General features: G+C 31.4%; 1 protein-coding gene across 1 annotated transcript; it reads right to left on the bottom strand.

Annotated features, from left to right (window-relative positions):
- Positions 1-4,331: 4,331 nt before the first annotated feature.
- On the bottom strand, positions 4,332-15,332 carry LOC143072198 (putative cytochrome P450 CYP13A4). The gene is made up of 13 exons (XM_076247025.1): positions 15,172-15,332; positions 13,789-13,885; positions 12,031-12,083; positions 11,203-11,299; positions 10,831-10,956; positions 10,400-10,488; positions 9,645-9,796; positions 9,038-9,165; positions 8,322-8,444; positions 7,624-7,770; positions 7,259-7,350; positions 6,822-6,965; positions 4,332-5,287 (listed from the first exon to the last, which is right to left on the bottom strand). Exons 1-13 carry the CDS (start codon positions 15,225-15,227, stop codon positions 5,038-5,040), a joined length of 1,554 nt encoding a protein of 517 aa, XP_076103140.1. The 5' UTR covers positions 15,228-15,332; the 3' UTR covers positions 4,332-5,037.
- Between the last annotated feature and the right edge of the window lie 11,522 nt (positions 15,333-26,854).

Raw genomic sequence — 26,854 nt, 5'->3', positions numbered from 1 at the left:
TTTGGTTACTTTAAGCATGTCTACTTCAGTAAAAAAATAAACTTGTACAGTATTGAAGAGTCATCATTAGCCTAAGCAGAGATATATAATACAATTATATACCTTTTATCTTGGTAAAAGATATTTTACATACATGTATATTCATCATTTTATAATGATCTTCATATTAATATTTGATAATAACTTTTCTTTAACCCTGAATTATAATCTTTTGTTATTTTTTGTGATTTTTGTCAACATTGAATTGACAGGTAGGAGACTAAATTAAAGTTTGTTTTTAATGCAATTACCAATTGAGTATAGCTGTAGGGAAATATAAATGATAAACGATAAATCAGATATGAACATTTATCTAATTAGCACAAACTAAATTAAAAGTTTGACAATTATGTTGTTTAAATTTTTTTTTGTATTTGGACTGGACATTTAAAATGCAATGATTTTCAGTACTTACATATTGTTTACAATTTGATTAAACATTTCTATTAAAATTAAACATAGTTTTAACGGGTAACTTTATTTCATCCATATTTAAACTTCCATAAACTGCAACTTGGAATGCATAATATAAATTATGAAAGAGGTCAGAAGACAAACAAAAAAACTCTTGATTATGATATATCTTTATTAAATTTAATTCAAAATAATTCAGAGATCATTGGTGATCAAGTGTAATGTATATATATGTAGTGAAATTTGGTGTTTATTTAAATAAATGAAGTTTAATTTGAAGTTATCATTTTATAATTGAACAAAATAAAATACTTTCTCGAAAATGCTATAGTTATATTGAACGTTTATTCATTCACATCATTCAAAATGTTTTGTTTTTAAATTCATTGTAATCAGATGTAATCGTGATTACTTTGCCAATGTAATCATTAATTTAATCAGATACTTTCAGAAATGATGTAATCATTAATTTAATTTAATCGTACAAATGACAAAGTAATTGTAATTTAATCAATTACATTGAAAGTAATCGGACCCATCTCTGATCCCGTCTAACTTGGAATAAAGGATAAAAAACAATAACCATTAAGCCTGCCTCATATCTTGACTAACATCTTAAAATTGATAATAAGATCGTTACTTTTTATAACTGTTCAGATGATTCCGTCAAAGGAAGCAAGGTTCGGCATAAGTGTTTGTTTCTATATCGATGTTGTAGTGCTATAAAATATTTCTTTTTAACAGCCATAGTGACGTTTATTATTTTTCTATTAGAATATTGCAGTCAATGAAAAAAGGGTAAGTCATTTAACATATTGACAGGGCGCTTATATTTTTTCTAAAGATTGCTTCCGTATATATGTTGTCTATAGGCGGAATGAGAAGTTTATAGAGACTTTGTTCTATTACTTGTAGTTGCAATGGAAATGATAACGAGAACATCAACATGGACATTACTTCAGCATTTTGCACAGCTGTTGACGACATTAGATGGTCAGACTAACGAATATTAATCATCAAAGATTTTAAGGAGATTCAGAAGATGTCAAAGGGGTACTCAAACCTCGACTCAAACTCAAACATTCGGAGTTAAGTATAACGTCCATTATCACTGAACTAGTATACATATTTGTTTAGGGGCCAGCTGAAGGACGCCTCCGGGTGCGGGAGTTTCCTCGATACATTGAAGACGCATTGGTTGCCTTTGGCTGTTGTCTGCTCTATGATCGGGTTGTTGTCGCTTTGACACATTCCCCATGTCCATTCTCAATTTTATAATTCGACGACGAAACACTGACAACTCAATACCAAAAAACAAACGAAAACGACCATGAAACAAACAATACAAACAAAACGACATTTAATATCAAACATAGCCGCAATTATATCATCAAAACCAACATCTTCAAATTAGAATAGTGTTTGGGCAATGATTTCTGCTTATCACACGGAAAAGCTTAATGCGATTGAACGCCTACCCACCGTACCCTAAATCATTACCCGGATATTTCCGTTTGGAAAACCAGATTTTAAGAACAGGATTCAAATCTAATTACTAATTTACCAGCAGGTAATTTTCCTTTTAGTTAATGTTTTTGTTTGCGAAGAGATTTTGTTTATTATATCAATATGTGTTTCCATGTGCAAAACATATTTGATATACATTTTTCAAAAAACTGTCAATATAATTTAAGTTCATTTTAATTTTCTCTTGCTGCAAAAGATATATTAATGACCTAAATTTGTAAATAACACCCAATCACATTCGAAGTTCGTTTCGATAAGAATTCTATTTGAAGCAAATTTAAATGATAGCCATCCTAAACTTTAAGGGACTATTGACTTCATTTCGGTACAATACTTTCGGGGCTTTCCCGGAAATAGTTTAAGACTAATGAATGTTTTTTAAAACAATTGATGAACTGTTTTTTTGGGCTTTGCACTGACACGGTTATTTCCATTTTATCAGAAATTAGAATCCTACGTATTTTGTTCTATATACATATATATACAATTGAATTAGGGTGATGATATAATACGATAATAAAAGAGCAACAAACAACACCACCACAAAATAATCAAATATTACGAATAATTAATATCCATTTTTTTTATTATTAATTATTTCTTTTTGTGTTTGAACGTAGCTGCATGTAATGTTGGTTTACGATTTTGTACTTGTTTTTTAAACGTTAACTGACATTAATATCCGATTGTTCTGCCGTCTGTGGGGATATCATCGATATCATCAGTGCTTCGGTACTATCATACTTTGTAACATACCTTTCTTAAACACCCTTTTGATAAATGTAGAAGTATGTAGAGAACAACTGAGGTTCCAACTCCTAAAGGAAAAATTAACCACATATGGATTTTTCTATTCGTTTCTTATTTGGTTCATACAGCTCCTAACTTACTTTGATATCCAAGTAGTTGATGGCTTTGACTTTTTTAGATTTGTACGTTCCTGCAAATTTGAATATGGAAACGGTAAGAATGTGCCAAATCTATAAGTTGTTATTTTTGTTTTGTTTCTTTCTTATTGTTTTCTATGGAGGTATGAAGGGTACTGATAACTGTTTTCCGGCTTCATAATACTAATATTGAATTGAAACATTTCTGTATAGTTTATATGTTTCTCTGTTCGTTTCCTCGCTTTTCTAATTGTAGCTCTGCTTCTTGTTGATATGTCGGAAGATTCCTAGCGACACTATTATAAACCAACACTTTTCTTATAATGTTATTATTTTAGTAGATGTTTATTTCATACATATATGTATCTTTTCTTGTTTTTGTTAATATTTCGTTTTGATCGAGTTGTAAGCGAATTCATATTTTATAGTGTGTTTTTCTATGTTGTAATGTTATGCCACTGTTTCAGGTTAGGTTGACAATTGGCGACTGTTAAAACTTTAAACCTGCTGCATTTAATTGCACCTGTCCTAAGTCATGAACCAGTTGCTGATCAGTTTTTGTTTGTTGATATTGTTCATAAGCGTAACCGTTTCTTGTTTTACACTAGCTATATATATGTATTGTCATTTTAGGGCCCTTCATAGCCTAATGTAAGGTGTGAGCCAAGGCTCCATGTTAAAGTCTGTACTTTAACCTGAAACGGTTTACTTTTTATAAATTGTGAATTGGGATGCAGAGTTGTCTCATAGGCACTCATACCACATCTTCTATATATATATATAAATAATCCAAAAATGGGTGTACCTCTTGTTCTGCAATTAAAGAAACAAGCACAAAACTAAATTCAAAATAACAACATTTTATTTTGCAATATTTTCGATATGTTTTTACAAACAATAAATCAAAATAACAATTACAAGACTAGTTTAACAACTTGTAATATCATACATGATATATTTGGCAACACAAGTAAATAACAGCACTTTCTGGCAATAACAAATGCACTTTTAAAACACATTTTAATGCAAACCGTTTGCAAGAAATAATATCTTCAAGTTTGTGCAAACCGATACACAAAAAAAAAAAGAATACTAATCGCATTTTCATCAGTTTATTTTAAATGCAGATTCATTTTAAATATAAAATAAAATTTTAACAAATATAGCTAATAACAAAATAATAAATAAATAAAGGAAATAAATAAATAACATGCAACGTCATGGACCGGGTTTTTTCTTTGGTGATTGACAGAATAAAGTACTTAATAATTAAATAATGTAAAGCATACTTTCAGAATGCTTGAATTAAGTACATTTTGCTTGATTTGTAAATAATAATTGGGCATTGATTTTCCACGCAAATGTATGTCCCTTGAAACATTTGTAGATGTTCTGGTTAGAGTATAATATTAATTAAACACAATTGCACTGCACATATTTCTTTGATTAACAGGGAAACAATTGTTTCAAACACTAAGTTTATTAGGGATGCAATACAGTTCATATTTAAGGGCGCACATTTCAAAGCAAATAGTCTTAATCAGAATATAAATTGTCACAAATGTATCACAATAAAACAACAAAAGTCACAACTCTCTGGCAATAATGCTACCTAAAATTAATGAAATGAACCATTATAAATAAAAATATCACTTAAAACCACAATGAAAAATCTAACATGAAAAAGAGTTTGTAGAATAAATGTAAAAATAAATACTTATATATCACAACCTTTTGCAGCGCTTGGAAAAAATAAATAGTTGAGCTTAATTCACATATATACACAACTTTCACCAACATCTTTCAATCTTTTTAACTGTATTTGAACTTCACTAACACACACTGTACACACGTTCACAACGCACATTTAATCTTTTTATATGTACAAAAGCGTTCATTACACACAAAAATAAATACACATGTATTCATACATACACAAATTTACACATGTAAAATATCTGTACATTTTGAAAGATTTCGTCCATCATACTCTAACTGAACACAAATGCGGTATTAAATGTCTGTACTATCACCCGAGACTCCGTTCGTGGCCTGAAGCATGTCTATTTAGATGGAATATCCGTTGAGTCTTGTGGAAGGATTATGTCACCTTGTAGCTGCGTGGGAGCAGTTTGAGAAAAGTCATAACAAGATTATTCGGTATCGGCTCCTACCTATCGATGTTCCGTAGTTTAACATTTACTTGAACACCATTCTTTGGCATAATTGTTGCCCCTTCCTGACAAACCATTGGAATGTCAAGTTTTTTGGACGGATAAAAACTGTACTTTTTGAATAACTTGACAATTGCCATTTTGCCTTCTAATTGTGCAAGTCGAAGACCAACACATGTCCTTGGACCCCCTCCAAACGGTAACCAAGCCATCGGATGTCTATTTTTACGTGCCTCTGGTGTAAATCTGTAATAAAAATTATATTGTTGTATAAATTTTGTATTTCAATTAAAACACAGACCTGTTCAACAAATAATTTAACTACATGAAAATGTAGTAAAAGCAATACAAAAAAAATAGCTCGATTTTAATTTTTTTTATATATATATCCTTTCACAAGACGAACATAGTTTAAAGAAAGTAATATCTGTAAATATACTGTGTTCGTACTTCTAGAATTAGGTATAATCAATGTCACTTTCTTGGTTTTTGTTTAATAAAGAGTGGTCGACTCCAAAGCAAGTTTTCTTCCCCCTCCCTCGCTTGAATCTGTCTAGTTAGAAGATGTACACTATATTCTTCCGATAAACTATTACCTTTATTGATGTTTATTAGATAAAACAAATGTGTTGACTGTCTATGTTACCAATTGGTATTAGGGCAGTTTAAACGAAAGAAGTGCTTCATAGTAAAACAATGTAGTTATTACAATTTTTTTAAACCAAAATTCATGAACCTACTCAAACAATGTCTTTGCGACTTTATATTCAATAACAACCGGAGCCTTTTGTTCTTTATCACTAACTTCCTTAAACAGTATTGTTTATTCACAAAAGGCATAAATAAGTATCTATTTGTAAAGGCTTTTCCGTAAAACTAACACATTTCATTCACTGCTTTGTTTCGTTTAAACAAATTGTAAACATTGAATGAATATTTTATGATTGTCGCCTATGTACCAAGTTAGAAACTATACGCAATCCCCAGCAGTTCAATAAAAACAATAGAACAACCTTCAAATGGCATTTTTATTTATTTAACTTAGTAAAGCAAAGGTCAACTAATGGCTCAGAACACACTGATAAGCGTTAAGATCCCCTGCAATGTTATATTCTCCCCGTAAGTTAAGGTCATTGTTAAACCTCCAATATGACTATTGTAAATTATAGTGAAACCAAATACAATAATCTATTGTCTTCTTCGTGGGAGGCTTAAATACTACGGAGTCTCTATCTATTTTTATGTTTATATTTGGATTATTGATTATCATTGTAAATTTAATACAAAAGATTTAAACTTATTAGATATGCAGTTTTTAAATAATTTTAATAATATTTTCACTTTTTTTTAAAATCAAATTAATAAATATGTTGATCTGCTAATAACAAATTTCAGAACACATTTTTCTGCGTTGAAAAATGCGGTTATTAGGTTAGCAAGTACATGGACACAGACATTTTTAAATCTATAATTCTGTATTCAATATTATAAACCACTCTTAAACGATTTTTCCTTTGCTCAAATCTATAATACCCAAAGTTTAGCGTAGAAATTGTCAGTTCGTTATCAAGAAGCTAAACAAAAAACTCATCACAAATACCAGGGTTTATAATTTGGTACGCAAGACGTTCGTCTTCTTAAGATGCAAAATTAACACTAAAATCAAAAAAAGTAATTTAAAAGTCAAAGTAAGTACGAAGTTGAAGAGCATAACCCCAGTCATTCTTTTTATATTTCTTGCAAATTTTCAGAGTGTATTCATACGTCGAAACATAATTACCTTTCTGGTTTGAACTGTTCGGGATTATCTCCCCATATTTTTGGGTCGTAATGGATATCCCAGACATTCGCTTGAACAATCATGCCCGATGGGATATCTATTCCTTGTACTTTTGATGGTTCCATACATTGTCTAGCTACAACCCTATTAATAAAAAACGGATTTTAAGTAACATTCATTTGATATACACTATGTATTTGTATCATATTAAATTGAAATAAATGTTTAAAACTTAATATTCATTTATTCTATTTTCTAACTCGTCTCCAAGAAGTAAAGAGTTATAATTTTTTTCTCATGCCAGTGTTATTTCGCTTTTTTAATAAAGCTTTTAGTGTTATTGTTATTATTAAATAATCCGCTATGTACATTATTTTGGTACTAGTATATATTTTTTCTTTTTTTAAAAAGCAACATATATTAATATGATTACTTACGTGCTTGCCAAAGGAAATTTTCTTAGGGTTTCGCACCAAACCATTTCAAGGTATTCCATTTTTGTAAGCGCATGGAAATCTGGTTGTTCTGTCTGAAAACATAGATTTAGATAAAATTATAAAGTATACAAGCTAGGATGCAGAGCATGAGTAAAAAATCAGTTTGACGTTGAATAAAACAAAGACGAAACTCTGTGCCTACTTAAACGTACAAGGAGAAAAAATGTACAGGATGGCAAACTCAGGAATGGCATATCTTGTACTATTTTATAGAACGACTAATCAAATTATGTGAGGTTACCTGTTTACGTAAAAAACTAAATTTTCATTAAAACTGATAAAAAAAAGTCACACTTAAAACTTACTTCGTCTGGAAAATTCTCATCAATTTCCTCCTGTAACTTCTTTTGAACTTCCGGGTTAACCGCCATTTCGTACATGATATATGCCAATGTTGTACTGGTAGTTTCGTATCCAGCCAATAAAAATAATAAACACATTGCAGTAAGTTCCTGAAATTAAAAAAGTTAAAAATTATAGCACTTTGCATTTTTTAAAAAATGATGTATTCAGTAAAATGTCTTTAAGTTCAAAAATATTTAAGAAGAGAAACAAAAATGTTCATACTTGATGTTATATGACAGTTATCATATTTTGTTTGTCTTGTATCATATTTATAGATATATATATATATATATATCTAAGTAAATGGTGTTACTAGCAAGGCTTGAAAATATCAAGTTTATTTTTGCGTCAAATTCTGTCTGAAAGTGTATTTTCCTAATAAATTTATTCAATAATAAAGTAAATAAAACTCTTTTTTGGTTTGACTTTTATGTGAAGGATTCTTTTATGTTTTACCTTTACGCTTTTATTACAATAGAAGAATGTTCTTCACTGCATTTTATATGATTGAATTCGCCAATAATTAAAGGCAAGTGCTTATCAATGAACGAAGACTCTAAATTGAATTGATTGATTAATCACTCAACTAAACATTACGTTTCCCATTGCAAAATATTGTGAAGGTCTTTTGGTGTGCCCTTGAATAACCGGAACTTACGTCATTTGTGAGGAACCTCTTTTTGACGACACTGTCGATGCTGTCGGCGTCATCTTCGCTGGTTTTTGCTGTTGGGTCAAATTCTGACGTCACCATTAGTTGTAATAAATCTACCCTGGATGCCTGTGAATAAATATTGATTCTTTATAAAATGCTTGTTATTTCAAACTCTCGTCAATGAAGACAAATAATAACTCCTACGTCTGACAATCAATTCGATAATACTAGTGTCATCTATACCACAATCTGCCACGTGTTGCAAATTGATTCTCTTAGCTAAACAGTTACATACAAGATTTTATTAATTAATTACAAAATTGATCTCTTAGTGGAAAATTTTCACGATTTAATTGAGAAAGACACAACATTATCGTACATTCGTTTTCAATTTGTGTTACCGGAAACACCTACAACACGTAGTCTCTAAACTTAGATAATTTAAACATCAAATTAATCTGCTTTTTATAATTCTAAAACGAATTAAAATCAATTGGATTGTATTAGGCTGACGTACTTTTACAAAACACTTATTGAAAACGTTTTAAAAGCGGCAGTTGGAAGCTGAGATTCCTTTTATTCGTGTCCTTGAAACTTGTAGTTAGAACAAAGGGCGTGTTGACTTTTTAAAATTGATTCACAAATTATCTCTTAAATGTCTATGAAATCAGTAAAAGGTTTTGTTTTAAAATATATTTTAAGTAAAAAACAATAAATACCTTTTTCGATTTCCTTTCTTTGACAATTCGTGCCATGTTGTCCTCCAACCAAAATACTGGATTAAATGAGATGTATCGCAGGATATTGTAGATTGAAATCCATAATGAGTGAAATGTTGGAAATACGACTGAAAAAGATCAATTTTGATATATATAATAATAACAAAAGATAAATGAACATTCATAAAATTGAGAATGGAAATGGGGAATGTGTCAAAGACAACAACCCAACCACAGAGCAGACAAAAGCCGAAGGCCACCAATGGGTCTTCAATGTAGCGAGAAATTAAAAATCATACAAGAATAACGAACGTCAGAGGCTAGTCTTGATCAGTACAAAATGAAAATGTTCTCCAAACATTTCAACGAATATCATTACGACTTGTTTAATGGAACATACAGTTTGAGCACATCTGACCAATCGAGGGATTAATTCAAAACAAATTGCTAAATTAATGCTCAGAAGCCAATATAACATGAACAATATTGAAGATTTAGCAACGTGCCAACAGATATGATGAAATGATTGATGCATGATGTGCAGTCAGTAAATATTAATCTGCAAAAAAAAATCTTCCAAAATGAATGAATATACATTTTTACTTACATCCCAACATGAACAATATAGGTCTCTTCGTTGTATCTTTGATAACATTTCGACAGTTTTGTAGACACACATCGTCTTTGCTTGTTAATGATTCTGATTTCAGACCAAAACCACAATCAGCAATGGTATCTAAGGTTAATCGTTGAAATAATCTGCAAAAAACAATAAGATTGTGAATGGGAATTGCTTTAGAAAACTGATAATTTTTGTAGGTAAGCTTATAAACTTACAGAATTTGAATCGAAAGAAAAGGTAAGATACTATTATCATTGATTTCCTGGCCGGTATTTATTTTATGTGTTAATCTTTATAACAAGTTCTCATTACAAATAAACTCAAAAAAGTGTTTGACCGGCTTGTAATAAGATGTTGAACACGATACTAATTATATATGTAAACCAATTTTAATATTTCTTCTTTACAAACATAAAATTGAGAATGTAACATGTAGAGCAAAATTATTATGTAGAGCAAAATTATTATGTAGAGCAAATCAATAATAAAACAAAATCATTGGATAAGAATTGATCATGTGCTTATGAAGAGAAAACAAAATCATTGGATAAGAATTGATCATGTGCTTATGAAGAGCAGACGATATTTAAACTCCGAAACCGCGGTTACGTTGAATTTATAAACTTTTGACGTAGCGTAGCAAAAGAGACCATACCACTGTTTCGGATTTTGTACGACCTTCAGACTACATTGGTAAGATTACACCTCTAGACATGTACAGCACAAGTTGAAATACTTACTCGTACATATCAAAGTGTTGGTTGTCCATGCGTTTCTCTTCCACAATATCCATTAATTCATTCACTCTTTTGTTAATTGTAGGCATCATCTAAATGATAATTTAAATATGTGTCATACATTTATAAATTGGCAGTAAATTAATGAGTTTTAAATGACTGTTTTACGAAAGCTTTGACTAATGACTTATAAATAAAAGTTGTTCTACTTATTCTGAGTATAAAACAGAATCTGATGATTGTCAGATATGTTGTTCAAAGTGATAGCTGTTTATCATACCTTTCTATAAAATGGTCTTTTTTTAAATTTGAAAGTCAAATTAGTATTATTATGGGAAATTAGTTTTTAAAAGATTTTCATAGATTATTTTGCTGTTTGATGTAGGTCCGACCTCAGATGTCCCTGTTACCAGATAATTTTCAAAGCCACTTACGTCCTTCATTTTTGATGTACTAAATGCTGGATTTACAATAGACCGAAGACGACGCCATCTTTCTCCACGAGCAAAAAACATGTGAACATTTTCATCTTGATCAGGATCAACTTGAACTGGGTATACCTGAAAATAAAAATTCACTATTGTATATTACATCCGCAAGAATGCCTATTTTAAAAAAAAAATTTCGTTTGTATGATGTTCAAGTACGCATATGTGTATACATGAGTTATCGTTTAACTTATATTTTGTATGTTACTTATATAAATGTATATGTGTCATTCTCAAAAACAGTAGATTGTTTGTCTTATGTTAATTCGATTGGTTAGTATTTTTAATTTAACTTGAATACAAACTAATTCTTCTTACCTTTCTTGCATGAAAATTTTTAAACTGCTTTACGAACACTTCCTGTAAAAAGTCCAGATCACTAGATACGATGACTGGTGTTGGTCCTTCGAAGTATCTGTAAGGAGCAAAGAAATATAAATGTAGATTAAGCAGACGACAACAAAAATGTGTCTGTAAGGAGCAAAGAAATGTCAATGTAGATTAAGCAGACGACAACAAAAATGTGTCTGTAAGGAGCAAAGAAATGTCAATGTAGATTAAGCAGACGACAGCAAAAATGTATCTGTAAGGAGCAAAGAAATATAAATGTAGATTAAGCAGACGACAACAAAAATGTGTCTGTAAGGAGTAAAGAATACAAATGTAGATTAAGCAGACGACAACAAAAATGTGTCTGTAAGGAGCAAAGAAATATAAATGTAGATTAAGCAGATGACAATACAAATTTACTTAAAATCATTGATATTGCAATATGTATATATATGATTTGTATCATTTTAATTTGAAAATTTTATAATTACACACGATGGTGTTGTTACGGAAACTACAGCTGCGGTTGGAATGATCAAGCGTAGTGTTTCGTTATCGGTTTTCTGATACCGCTTGATTAAAAAAGTTCTTAATGAGTTTTTTTCTAGCACTGCATAATCCCGATTTTTTTTTTTTTTTTTTTTTTTTGTAAGGGCTTTTTTGCTTCTTTTTCTTGTATTAGTTTGTTTGATGTATTTCATTTAACTATATTTGAATTATTTCAAATTAAACATTTCTCTCTTATCTGGTTCCAAATTACATAAATAAAAAATCGGTTCCCAAATTACATAAATAAAAAAAAAGATGTTGACTTACCCATATGTTTTTCCGTAAATTTTACACCAGTTTTGGAATGAAATATATAATGGCTGAAAAATTAAATAATAAAACAATGTTCAATTGATTTATTTAAAGCATATTTATCACTGTAATACATCTCAATTAATTGATAAACATGTAAACTATTTTATCAATAGCGTATATTGATGATATCTCAGAATTTGCAGACAGATATTTTAAATTGTGAATAAATATTTGTGGTTTGTTTGATATCTGTTCATCATAACAAAAAGAATTATGTTAAATTAAATGATATGAAGTTTGATGTTTTTCATTAAAAGCGATATTTTGTTGATGAACTGAGCACAGTGTCACTACGCACTAGTTCATATCGAGACCTCGAATAAGGTTAAGGACCACCAAAATGCAGCAGTTTAAATTAAGACCATGGGTAAAGGTCCCGTATTAACAGACATAATCTCCCAGTGAACCTAGAAATTGTTTACGCATTGGAGGTTCAAAAATGGTTTAACAATACATTGTATCTTGTAAGTGTTCTGGTTTTCTTTCCTTCGAAAGTCTAGGTATTAACTTGGTAGTAAATATTCGCTTGCTCTAGCTGAATGGAAGCATGAGTTTTAATATTTTACGAAATATCAGTATATTTGTCTTATAAGCAAAGATTGAAATCAGGAATAAAAATTAAGAGTTCAGTCCTTTTGCTTTATAATTTAAAATCTAAATGTATCATACATGGTTTATAAATATATCTAAATGTTCCCATTTAAATATTTAACTCTCGGTGCTTTCTCATATAATTTCCGTTATCAATGACAAGACCTTAATCACAAATGAAAATCCCCGACAGATTTTGTATCTAATTTTGTCTCCTTTTCTTTAGATCTATTCCTATTAGGTCATAATGTAACAAAAATATACATTTAAAGCGTTAAAACCTCAAAGACATCACAGATTTTACAGCCATTTAAGGACTTTTCAATATGCACAAATAAAATATAACCCGCTGGCAGCCTTTATTCTTGTACAATAAGTTAACGATAAATTCCCTATTTTAAGCAAAATCGACAGAAAGTTACTCATCAACATAGAATGTAACACAGTACCAAAATTTAAATTTTCATTTCAAGTTTCCGTATATAAAATGTTATAACTAAGTGATTTACGCCCTACAATACTATGCCCTTAAATTTCTTTAATTTTTGTAATAAATATAGAAATTAAACGTTAAAATGTGACTCGTTAAGGACCAATAAAGCAACAAGACAAATTTAAATCCTCAAATGTATAAAGGGCTTGGTTCATGAGAATATCTATTTGTTCAGGATATCCTATTAATTTGAATTTACTGTGTATTATCAAATAGTCTAGTTTGACCTAAACGGTATGTATTCAGTAAGTGCTTCCGTATTTTGGTCCTATCAGCATTTAGTCGTTTTTTTTTCATTCATGTTTTTTCACTATGTATACGTGTGTGTCTAGAAACAGCAGCTGCGTTATCAAGTAGATAAATCTATGTAGTCTGATTGGTTTAAAAGGTGTTTTTAAATGGTTTAAATCTTACAATTCATTTTACGTTAGTAGATGTATGTTATTTGATATAAAGATAAATATAATATCGTAATATAGTAAATAATAGCATTATCTACTTAAAAGTCCTTGATAAATATGAATACATATTTCACCTAGAGTGATTTGAACCCAACATCATGAATTATAGATGTATAAAACAATACTACCACGTGTAGCCCAAAAAAAGTATTATATAAAACTTACCCGCCACAGAAAGTATAACAGATTTCCAAACAAAAAGTTAGGCTCTGGGCCTGGTAGACCCAGTTCCTTAAAAATGGTCATTTGCTGACGTCTCTGTCTGAAAATTAAACAGAGGGTAATAAATATTAAAACAGACCAACAAATTGATGCACTAAGAAATTCTTAACACCATTACAAGTCATATTTAGGCCATATTCGAAACTATTGCTTGTCAAATACATATATATGTTTTCCAGTATAAAAACTAAAACGTATTTAATAGACAAATTATTAGAATCGTTCAAGTACATTTTTAACCGAGAAAGATTCCCGAACTTCTGGTGTCATGTATAGTATGAATTTGGAAGAAGGTTTTTACAGAAACACAAGAAGGCACTGTAATCGGTTTCATGTTTATAATACTTAACGAATAGTTATAAGTACTATTAACTGTTTGTAGGAGTAACAACAATATGAAACTACATGTACATGAATAGTACATATTTCATGCGTCAGCGGAAAAGTATATATGGTCTTACAAGAAGGAAATGGTAGTAGCGGTTAAAGATTGTTAAGTTGGTTAGTAAGAGTGCATTTTAAGAGTGTTTTACTAACATAACTTCATTGACTTACAACTTATTATAAAAATGTTAAATACAATTATTTTTACACTAAATTGATAGTAAATATTAGAAAAATGTGGTTTGATAATATTGATGAATATCCATGCTTTGCCTTCTAATACAGTATACGTTGTTTGTGTCAATGCCATTTACAATTTTCTCCTATAATTTGTTTGTTTGCAGTGAGAATTTCACGAGTTCTCTTTACTCGAAGACCATTGCAACTATGCTTAAGAAGGTTCAGTATGTGGTATGTTGCAATACAAACAAATGTTTCCCTTACATGTGACCAACACTCAACCAATCATTTCACTTTGTTAATAATGATATCGAAATCATGAAATCATCAACACCATTTAAGTGACTATTCTGATTTTTAAGCATATAAAAGGCAAAGTAAAATGTGGTATTGCATATTTCATAAATGAGCAAACAAAGTACCTCTTAAGCAGAAGTATTGGTAAATTGAGTTTAGTAGCTTCATTATTGCATATGCAGACGTTACGTTACCTGTCTGTTTATCTATAGCCCTTTTCCAATACATGTGCATTAAAATGATGCTTGCGGAACAAATGTAAATAAATAAATTTTTAGACGATATAGGAAAATTAATTCAATCTGCGTATACGGAAAATAATAAGTTAATGTATATATGTTTCAAATTAAGCGGATTTAACAGATTCTTCACGGTTTTATATTAAAATAAATTACGGTTAAAATACCGCTAGACACACGTGGTTTGTGATAAATATAATAATATAAAAATGAAATCTACACTTACCTGTAAAATATAACGAAGGAAATAATCACAATTGCAAGTAGTAATTCTGTTAGCATTTTATTGTTCTCTGAATAATAGCAAAAAATAATCCTTTCAATAAGTAAATGTATATTTTAAATTTTTCAATGAATACCCGTTAAATGATATGACGATTGAATATATTTGCTTTTAGTACCTCTTAATATATACTTACTAACCAATCAGTATTGGTAAGTACGATTTAAGGGGAGGATCTTAGAAGTGTCGTGTGTAGGGGTATAATAAAATTGATCAATCGCGGTTCAGGTTTTATTACGAGTGTTAATTTATGTTTTTATCAATGGTATTTTACAATTCATTCAATACTAGAAAAAATCAATATACTCTCGGAAGCATGTGGCTTGTAACATCTAAGTAGGCTTGAGTTAAAGATAATACGCTAAATGAAAAATCAGTTGGTTTGTTAAGTTTATTAATGGGTGGTAAAGCGAATGTCATATTTCAGTTATAAATGAGAATTTAATGGCAACTGATCATTAAAATATACACTTTAAAAGACGGTGGATTTAAGATCTGATTTTATCAGCGTCTTCACTGATGATTTACTTTTTCATGAACAAAAACCTCATTTCCACTCAATTAACCCCTAAAATTAAGTAAGCTTAGAGAAAAGAGTTACATAAATGCATTACGACTGTTTAATCTTAAGAAGATTGGATGCTGTCTGTCTGTCTTTTTTACGTATAGCAAAAATGAAAAGAATACGAAGAATGTCTCAATTTGATTGCTTATAAATCTTTTACATAATGTGTATATAAAAAAAAAAAAAAAAAAAGGAAAAAAATAAGGGCCTTTAAGTACAGCAAGGATAGATATTTACTTTTTGTTTAATAAAAAGAAAACGTAATAAAAATAAATTAGCATTGTAAAAATCACTACCACAGGTAAAGGGTCGGGTGCAGCTCTCGCAAACATGTTTTACATTCCACACACTGTAAAATCCTGTCCCAAATATAGAGTCTGTTATTACGTATAGCAGTCGTTGGTTGCTGTTATTCTGTTATTCTTTTATTCTGTTATGCTGTTTATTCTGTTATTCTGTTTATTCTGTTATTCTCGTTTTAGTTCTTTACGCTTTGCTATTTTGAATACTTGTTAATCCTACTTTACGATATTGTGTCTGCATGTTGCTCGTTGTTGAAGATCGAACGGATACCTACTTCTCTATACTTTTAAAAATGAGGGTTGGGGGGGGGGGGGGGGGGGAGGGGTTACCTTCATACCACTGTGTGTGTCTATTGGTTCATTAAAAATGAGGGTTGAGGGGGGGGGAGGGGTTACCTTCATACCACCGTGTGTGTGTCTAATGGTTCATTAAAAATGAGGGTTGAGGGGGAAGGGGTTACCTTTATACCACCGAGTGTGTCTATTGGTTCATTAAAAATGAGGGTTGAGGGGGAAGGGGTTACCTTTATACCACCGAGTGTGTCTATTGGTTCATTAAAAATGAGGGTTGAGGGGGAAGGGGTTACCTTTATACCACCGAGTGTGTCTATTGGTTCATTAAAAATGAGGGTTGAGGGGGAAGGGGTTACCTTCATACCACCGAGTGTGTCTATTGGTTCATTAAAAATGAGGGTTGAGGGGGAAGGGGTTACCTTCATACCACCGAGTGTGTCTATTGGTTCATTAAAAATGAGGGTTGAGGGGGAAGGCGTTACCTTCATACCACCGAGTGTGTCTATTGGTTCATTAAAAATGAGGGTTGAGGGGGAAGGGATTACCTTCATACCACCGAGTGTGTCTATTGGTTCATAAAAAATGAGGGTTGAGGGGGAAGGGGTTACCTTTATACCACCGAGTGTGTCTATTGGTTCATTAAAAATGAGGGTTGAGGGGGAAGGGGTTACCTTCATACCACCGAGTGTGTCTATTGGTTCATTAAAAATGAGGGTTGAGGGGGAAGGGGTTACCTTCATACCACCGAGTGTGTCTATTGGTTCATTAAAAATGAGGGTTGAGGGGGAAGGGGTTACCTTCATACCACCGAGTGGGTCTATTGGTTCATTAAAAATGAGGGTTGAGGGGGAAGGGGTTACCTTCATACCACCGAGTGTGTCTATTGGTTCATTAAAAAGGAGGGTTGAGGGGGAAGGGATTACATTCATACCACCGAGTGTGTCTATTGGTTCATAAAAAATGAGGGTTGAGGGGGAAGGGGTTACCTTTATACCACCGAGTGTGTCTATTGGTTCATTAAAAATGAGGGTTGAGGGGGAAGGGGTTACCTTTATACCACCGAGTGTGTCTATTGGTTCACTAAAAATGAGGGTTGAGGGGGAAGGGGTTACCTTCATACCACCGAGTGTGTCTATTGGTTCATTAAAAATGAGGGTTGAGGGGGAAGGGGTTACCTTCATACCACCGAGTGTGTCTATTGGTTCATTAAAAATGAGGGTTGAGGGGGAAGGGGTTACCTTCATACCACCGAGTGTGTCTATTGGTTCATTAAAAATGAGGGTTGAGGGGGAAGGGGTTACCTTCATACCACCGAGTGTGTCTATTGGTTCATTAAAAATGAGGGTTGAGGGGGAAGGGGTTACCTTCATACCACCGAGTGTGTCTATTGGTTCATTAAAAATGAGGGTTTAGGGGGAAGGGGTTACCTTCATACCACCGAGTGTGTCTATTTGTTCATTAAAAATGAGGGTTGAGGGGGAAGGGGTTACCTTCATACCACCGAGTGTGTCTATTGGTTCATTAAAAATGAGGGTTGAGGGGGAAGGGGTCACCTTCATACCACCGAGTATGTCTATTGGTTCATTAAAAATGAGGGTTGAGGGGGAAGGGGTTACCTTCATACCACCGAGTGTGTCTATTGGTTCACATGGGGTTTTTGTTTCTGATTAGTTGCGTAGTAATCTTTGTATAAATAAGGTATAAGGCGAGAAAGATAGCCGTTGTAAAATAAATAATCTTTGCACAAAACAATGTACATATAAGAATTGGTAATAGATAAAACATAATCCAAAGAACTGAGATTGCAATGGAATATAAGGACTAATTTTATAGAATATTGTTTCAAGTAGAATATCATATTTAAAAAAGAAGATGTGGTATGATTGCCAATGTTTGTACTAGGTTGCGCATTTTGTCTAACAAATACTTTAATTCAAATATACCATACTGTTGCAATGTGATTAAAAAAATATATGAGGAACAACACTGTGCATCGATTATATCTCTTGAAGTTCCGACATTTTTCTGGCGCTAATTTACAAATCCAATATAGTTTCGATCGGTCGGAAAGACAAAGTCAGAGGGCATTTTAGATTCGGAAGTGCTTAATTTACTCTTCAAAAACTTGTACGGTGGTACAATGAGTCCCTGCATGGATTTTATTTTCTAGATAAGCTGGTGAATGGTCTTATTTTTACTTTTTCTTATATTGAAATGGCATCGTTAATCTATTTTCGACATATGATGTTTGAAAGTTCTTTTGGGACAACTCGCCTCTGTTTGTTTATCACTTAAATTTAAATGGATAAAATTATGGACCTTTTGGGACCTTTGTACTCACCAAATTCCCTCCCTTCATTTATTTCAAATGACCAAACATAAAAAACAATTTCTAAGTACTGGAGTATCATAAAGACAAAATAAGTCCAAATAGTTCAACCATTAATAATAACAGTAGCATGATGAATTGTGGTCCGTCGTATGATGCTTGTAGTCCAATAGAGATTTGTCAATGTATAATTCATTTACAAGATTAAAACATTTGTTTCCTACGTTTAATTTGATCAAATAGATATTACATGATTCAAAGTCAACTGAGAATGAAGTACTTGGAAATATGCAGCAATAAAATGGTAAGTATTGACATTTCCATTGATTTTTTAACACTTATCCTGAGTGGGCATTCGGGGTATGCAATCAAATAGGCATGGGGAACAAACTTGGTATGTCGAAGATAACTTTGTTATTTTTGCGGTGTTGTGTTGGCTGCAAATACACGACTGCATATAAAAACTAGGTTGAATAAATAAAAGGGGGAGTGTCACCATAATTTGTCGCAGATTAAACACAAATGAAGATTTTAATTTTATACTGGAAACAATTATCATCATGCATAATGCACACAAGCGGACATCATTTGTTTTAGTAAACGGGGCATACGTGAAGGGCTGTTTTTATTTTCTAAATAAGGACGTTTATCAGAGCTTGTTGTTTTTAATGATTTTTTTTGCTATTTGAGAAATAAGTGGTCATGGTAGATCTATCGCAGTCTTTGTTAAATTTATTTTAAACTTTGGCCATTTAGACCGTGTCATCATGCATAGGCATTTTTACAGCCTGAAGATGTCTTTTGTATTTCAGTTTCGGTCGATTGCTTTCTACTAGTAATTGAAAATTATCCTAAATTAAAAAAAAAAAAAACATTTTGAAAAGCATAGAAAATGTAATAATTTAGTGTAGCGTACATAATGCATCTCTTCTTATTCCTACCTACAAAGTCGACTATAAATATTCCCAAACCTAATCTACATTACAATATAAATAATAGATGTCTTAATTCTTACTTTAACTCTAATTAATACTGAAATATTAAATTACATAAATATGAATTTTACTGATATGTTCTTTATCACAAAATATAACAACTTTATTGCATAAAGAAACGTAGTAGGCGGAATGTTTTTTTTTATTGTTATTATTGTAGACCATTTCACTCCAAGGAATGATCATCTGGCTGAAGCAAATATTGATGTTTGATGTAGGCATTTACTTACTCTTTCTAATAACATTAATCAATTGACTTATTGGGTTGTTCTATTTTAGAATAGCTAGACGTGGAATCGTTAATGGTTAAATAAATCAGATATCGACCGTTCATCTTCATCGTGAATTCTTACTTCCTGTTTTCATTTCCTTTTTATTCCGTCTTTTATTTACAGTTGTTTTCACTTTGTGCACGACACCCATAATTCACAAGAACATTTAATAGCGGATATAGATTACGTTTGATTGATCGATTGATTGTTAGAGTATTACGCCACTTTCAGCCGTGACTCTTGGCTTGACCGCGGCGACCAGTTTTTATTGGTGGCGGAAGATTGAGAGAACAACCAACACTGGAAATCATAGTTTACCAAGATCGGTGACAAACGTACATGCAACAGACAGTGTTTGAACGCACAAGCCTAGTGTAAGTTAATCGCAAATTTACAGGTCTAACATTGTTGGGATATTTTTTAGACGAATTATATATATACAGATTGTGTTTTCAGCCTTGTAATACCATCACTGGTGGTCCAATGGATAAATTATGTCGTAGAGTTGTTATTGGTTAAACTGTCCTTGTAATATAATTATTTCTATGACTGAGTTAATCCTCTTCGTTAGAAAATTCAGCTGATCTGTAATAATCCATCTTCAGGCCTTGTATGTCATGTACTATGTTACGCCGCAAGATCAAAACCGACGAGGAAAACCTGGCCACCGAAAGCTTGATTCTTTCCCCGGGAATAATACAAGGCGATATGGTGCCACGATATCTCAGTAGCATGAGTTCGAATCCCAACCAGGGTAGAAAAACATTTACGGATCCAAAATTGCTGGGCTGATATTTAGACGAATTATATCATATAATTAGTATATTATATTTCTTTATTACAAATTTGATCATCAGCTTAGAAGACAGTGCGTCAGTATTGGTATGATTAATAATAACCTACTACATGTATCATAATTCTAAAATATCCCGTTAATAGATAAAGAAATAAATAATACATAAGTTCAATATGGCGATTCGTTTATACCTCTTTTGGTTATATAGCTCATTTACTGTTTCATTCCTGGCTTTAGATGTTTGGGTTTGATCGTTCCTGTTGAGTATGATAAAAATTAAGAATTGCCTTGGACGCACAATAATGTGTTATTATCATCGGTAACGTAGTTAGGAGCCCAACTGGAACAGGAACTCGAAATCAGTCATTCTGGGTCATGTTACTCCGAATATTTTATTCGTGTTGCCAAAATTTTTTGGCAATCAGTCTTTTTGTGGTGTTTTTTTTTTTTTTTTTTTTTTTTTTTTTTTTTTTTTTTTGTGGTGTTCTTGTCTTATTTGTTCACTTGGTATATTAATACATGTATATTGTTTGGTTACTATACATTATTGTGTGCCTAATACTCAGGTTTGTGTCCAATAATGAATCTATAAAAAAAAAAATCTAAAAATTGTACGATCTGAACTTTATATCTACAATTTACATGTATCACATACTACTACATATTTTTTTTGAGAATCTTGCTTCATAATAAGTCAAGTTGATATGAGGGTATGGAACGGGGTTCGTCATTTTTCTGCCATCTTTTTTCTCTTTTCTTCATTAATTTTGCATTCCAATTTCAATTGTTCATTATTCTTTCTTTTTAGACTATTTTTTGTTTTCTTTATTTTTGTATCCATTTTGTATATTCGAACTATTATTCTCTATTCTATATAACCCATACAAACCCTCAAATATCATACATTCTATACGAGATCTCACGTCATTCTGGTGCATCTTCTTTCAAACGTTTTTGATAACACCTATTATCGTATGACATCATAAGAGTGAAATGACCGGATTTATTTCTCATCAGAAATATCGGGGTTTTTATATTTGACAAGGAAATCACGATTTTGCATTGCAACCCCTCTCAACTATGTGATAATGATAAGGGAGAGGTCAGTTTTCTCGGAAGCTCTTATGTCAGCAGTTGATATCATACATGTATACATGTGGTATTATAAATACACAATGGGTATTGTATATGTGTATCATCACACGTATCTTTAACAGGAAAAAAAACTAAAACATTGCATAATACATTTGTATATAAACATTGTTGTATTATCCATATTTGGTTTTTGTTTATATACATGTAGAGTTTACATTTATGTCAATTAAAAATGAACTGAAATGTTAAAATATGAGTTTTGCCTTTTAAGATTTTTGTAACAAATAGTATATTTCACCGGAAATGTTTCTGGTATAAGTAAACAGAAGTTTTCACATAGCTTAAATTTTCAGGAAGATTTATTATACTAAGAAAACGTATAACATATTTACCTTGACTTATTTCTTTTACCTTGAACGAAATTGATTGAAATGATTACAAGTGCGAAGAAATACGTTTAAAAGAAAAGACATATTGTTGTCTCTCCTTGGCAATCATACCGCATATTTTTTTTTTATATTATCCTTGAAAATATACTTGATATATAAATAACAAAATCTGCTACTGAGTCCATAATCCTACTGGCAGTGGCAGGGATGACATGAGAGATGGTCTTAACTGGGTACCTTTCATTTCTATATTCTTAATTTTTTTTCTGCCTTTATCACCCTTGTTTAGTTTTTTTTAGTTTTTTTGCCCATTATTCTCAATTCTTAAATTTCAATATCCAGTTATCTCTGCGTTATAATTTTATCATTTTTTTCTCTCTACATCTTTCGCGCATTACTCTGCACTTTTTGCCCTTTAATCTGTATTCTGTAGATCCCAACCAGACTCTTATGTGATGATATATTGGTTTTTCATTTCTGTGTAATTTATCTCTATCCAGTACAAAAATAAAACCACTATTTAGTGCAAACTGTGTAAAGGAAACTATGAAAAAATGTTAGAAATGCTATCAAGAATAAAAATAGCACCCATAAGAGAAACTTTTATATGTCGTGTTTATGTGTTTATTGGGGTCATTCAAATTGAAATCTGATTGAACAAGATAGTTGCTATAATATTCAGTTTTCAAGTATATTACAATATAATCTACTAACTAATATATTCTAAAACCAAATGACATATGCAGTGAAAGAGGTTGCAAAAACCTAATGATGGCAACTGCTAACATTGCAAAAATAATTGTATATAGTTCGTTACATAAGTGCGTCACTGTGTGTGCTGTTATCGTCGATGGAAGATGTTCGTTGTTGTTTTACTGTTCGCATGTAGTGTCGACTATTATATTATTTGTTTGTACATTTGTCTGTGATTGTGTTCCTGCGTGTATTTGTGTTGTATCTCTGTCACATAATGTTGTCATTTAAGCGATATTTTTTAAACATAGTCATTTAAGTAGGAGGTTTTGCTAGCCGCACAACTAGGTTCAACCCACCATTTGGTCTTAAAATGTCCTGTACCAAGTCAGGATTATGATAGTTGTTATATAATAGTTCGTTTCTATGAATGTTGGTGTTTGTTTTTGTTGCACTGTCCTGTTGTTCCTTTGTTTTCCTTTGATAGTTGATGTGTTTCACTCGGTTTTAGTTTGTAACCCGGATTTGTTTTCTCGCAATCGATTTATGACTTTTAATCAGCAGGATACTACTGTTGCCGTTATTTAAACGGCTTGTTTATAGATATTTTATATGATTTTCAAATAAGAAATTGTCAAGCAAATATCGTTAGACAGAAGGTACATGTAACTGTTTCTAAAGATATTGCACCTCTTATAACTTAGTATCCATGGTTTTGATTGGTCATTGTTTGAGTTGTATTGGTTTTTCGTTTATTTGCTTTTATATTTATAATTGCCGAGAGGATATGCCACTATTTTGTATGTCATTTTATTTGCCAACACAAATATGTCTTTTTTCCTCGAGAAAACGCTTGATCATTTTTGCCTCAATAAACATATTTTTATACGTTAAACTTCAATTATCTGAATAAGTCTAAAATGTATGTATTGGTAAATAAAAAAAAATGTTTGCGTTGATCAATACCCCTTTCAAGAGTAAGGAGATATTACAGATAATGTGACCACACAGAACCCCGATCCATTCCACCTTTTACTAAAATGTTACATTTTAAATTGCGGATTTTCTCGTGTGTTAAAATATCATAACCTGAAAAAAGAATATTTTATCCAATAATTTATTTTACTAATATTTCCTCATCTTTTCGTTATTTCATATGTGGCACATCCGACCTCGCCCATTGGAATACGTGATGAATATTGAATATAAGTAATATTTCAGCAACGCATTTGTGGCCAAGGGATGGCGCCACTAATAATCTTGCTCAGAAAAAAAGAATAATAAATTTTGCAAAATTAAGCTAAAAATCTGATTTCTCGAAATTCACCTATATTATTGACGTCACAAATACATCACTAAAAATGCAGATAGTTCGTTAAAATCTTAATTTCTATCTGAAACAATCGGATATTAGTATTAAGGGTTCTTAAACTCCGTTCGAATGTTAAGCTTATCCATCGCTATTGATCTTTTTTTAAATACATGTATATCTTCTAAAATATTCATCAGTTATATTCAGTCAGTCCGAAAAGATCAAGAAACCAATTAAAAAATCATTTAGAGCACTAATAAGATAACCTAGTTATTTAAATGCACTCGTCATGTGTTTCTTGAATAACATACTTCCGGTTCATTTAAGATGGAAAGATGGATAAAACGTTTGGCAGCATAAACATCAAAAGGATCTACATGTACAAGGATAGCAAAATTGTTTTATGCCAAAATCAAATGAAATATTTGCCACTGGACGAAAGAAAAGCAACAAATATGCGAAAACGGAACTAAAGCTTCTTTTAGGCCAACAACCGGTGCTGCTGCTTATTAGTCTTACTCGAAAGTGGGTGAATGGCAGCATTTTGTCAACAAGCAATGAAAGTAATCATGATAATTTTGCACGATAAATGCTTTTACGGGAAGTAATGATATGCACAATAAATGGATTTTTTTACGGAAAGTAATGATATGCACAATATATTTTTTTACAGGCAGTAATGATATGCACGAGAATGTTTTACGGGAAGTAATGATATGCACGAAAATGTTTTACGGGAAGTAATGATATGCATGATAAATGCTTTCTGATTGTTTCTACCTCAATCTAACAAAATATTGGTTTTACTCGCCCACTCACAAGTAGAGCACTAACATTTGAAGTGGACTTGTGTGTAAATAGAACTTCGTAATAATTCTTCAAAAATTTGTAAATAACAAGTCATTTTGTAATTTCCCTATTTCTCAGATATGTTTCCATCCTCGTCCTAGATACTGACCTTATTTCCGCATGCACTTGTGACATTTTAACCGGACTCGACTTCTTTAATTATCGTTATGTTTAAAACATATAAGAATGAACAGATTTGATAGCTACGATGTACTTAAGAAAACTAATTATATGAAATAAGTATTGCATTCATTATCTGAGGATGAGATCACAACATGAGCAAAGGAGAACTCAGGATGAGATCACAACATGAGCAGTGAGGAAAATTGTCTTATTTTCAGGCTAGGTTAAGATTTTATAAAAAGGCCAAGGCGCTGTTTTATTTCATAATACCTTTTGCGAAAAACTTCCTGCACCTATATATCTGTGTAAGTTCAATTTTTCACCTGCTGTCACTTTTTCACCCGTTCTACTTTCGAAAACCTCAAAAACATACTACTTCTAATAATTTATAAAGCATATGCATTGTAAATGTATTATACTCTAGTTGAAATTTATTTGTTTTGTCAATATAAAAAAGATGTGTGACAACTCTTCACAAGAGACCAAATAACATAAAAATGAACAATTATAGGTCACCGTACTTACATTGTACGGCATTCAACAATGAGTAAAGTCAATACCGCATAGTCAGCTATTTATAAAAGGCCCCGAAATGACAATTCGAACGAGAAAACTAACGGCTTAATTTATTTACAAAATCAAATATGTAACACATCAACAAAAAAAAAAAAAAACGACAACCACTGAATTACAGGCTCCTGACTTTGAACAGGCACATACATACAGCATGTGGCGGGGTTAAACATGTTAAATCTGATAGTAAATATGTTATAATTGTGTATAGGGATGGAACACAGCACTAGTGTATCACCCTGTTGCTTTCTATGTTAGGTTCCTAACTGTCTTCAATTTCAAACGTTCACAGCTCTTTTGTCTTAAGTTCGAATAAAGTAACAGCCATTGCAAGTCAAAGCAACATCTAATATAGTGTCTCGTACAGAAAAAAAACAACAAATTTTGCATTTAATTGCATATATATAGACTCATCGCAGATACCAGGATTAAGATTTTGTACGCCAGACTCGAGTTTCGTCCAACACATTAAACTCATCACTGACGCTCTAATGAAAGTTTAAAAGGCCAAATAAAGTACGAATTTGAGAGCATAGACGATCTAAGAGAGTACTGGTTTTCGGATCATCGGAAGGTTTAAACTGGTTCTTCAGATTTGAAAATCAGGCAAAATGTACATTAAGAACGAATGTGTTAACCCCTTGAAATAAAAAAAAAGTTGTGTTCGTCTATCAAATAAGATCCTCAAAATATTATGTTAGATATCACATGTAAAATATAATACAATAGATATATTTTTTTCTTTTACTCTCTTTAGAGCTACAAAGTTCTGGAATTATCTTGCATTTAATGGAAAATTGTAGAAATTTACAAAATGACTCATTTCATTTGCTACCATTTACATTTAATTATGACAAAGTATAAAAGTTGTCAAACTGCTTTTACAAAGATGGCCATTAATGTAGATATACTATTTAAGCTTCTAAATACATTTGCGCTAAAAAGAAAATATATATATGAAAAGCATCGTTTCAGGTCAAATATGTCAATTTCGACATATGTATGACACAATAGCAACGTCACAACATTTATTCTAAAG

The sequence above is a fragment of the Mytilus galloprovincialis genome, chromosome 4, assembly GCF_965363235.1.
Source record: "Mytilus galloprovincialis chromosome 4, xbMytGall1.hap1.1, whole genome shotgun sequence".
Classification (NCBI taxonomy): Eukaryota; Metazoa; Mollusca; class Bivalvia; order Mytilida; family Mytilidae; genus Mytilus; species Mytilus galloprovincialis.
The sequence above is the reverse complement of the archived record's forward strand: the minus strand, read 5'-3'. Positions and strand labels throughout refer to the sequence as shown.

What these genes read in the sequence shown, in the direction of transcription:
- LOC143072198 (XM_076247025.1), bottom strand. Translation starts at nt 15,227, where the DNA reads ATGCTAACAGAATTACTACTTGCAATTGTGATTATTTCCTTCGTTATA. An exon ending in AAGAAAGGAAATCGAAAAAG is followed by an intron (nt 8,445 to 9,037) that starts GTATTTATTGTT and finishes ATTTATTCACAG; the next exon opens with GCATCCAGGGTAGATTTATT. An exon ending in ATGAGAATTTTCCAGACGAA is followed by an intron (nt 7,351 to 7,623) that starts GTAAGTTTTAAG and finishes CTATGTTTTCAG; the next exon opens with ACAGAACAACCAGATTTCCA.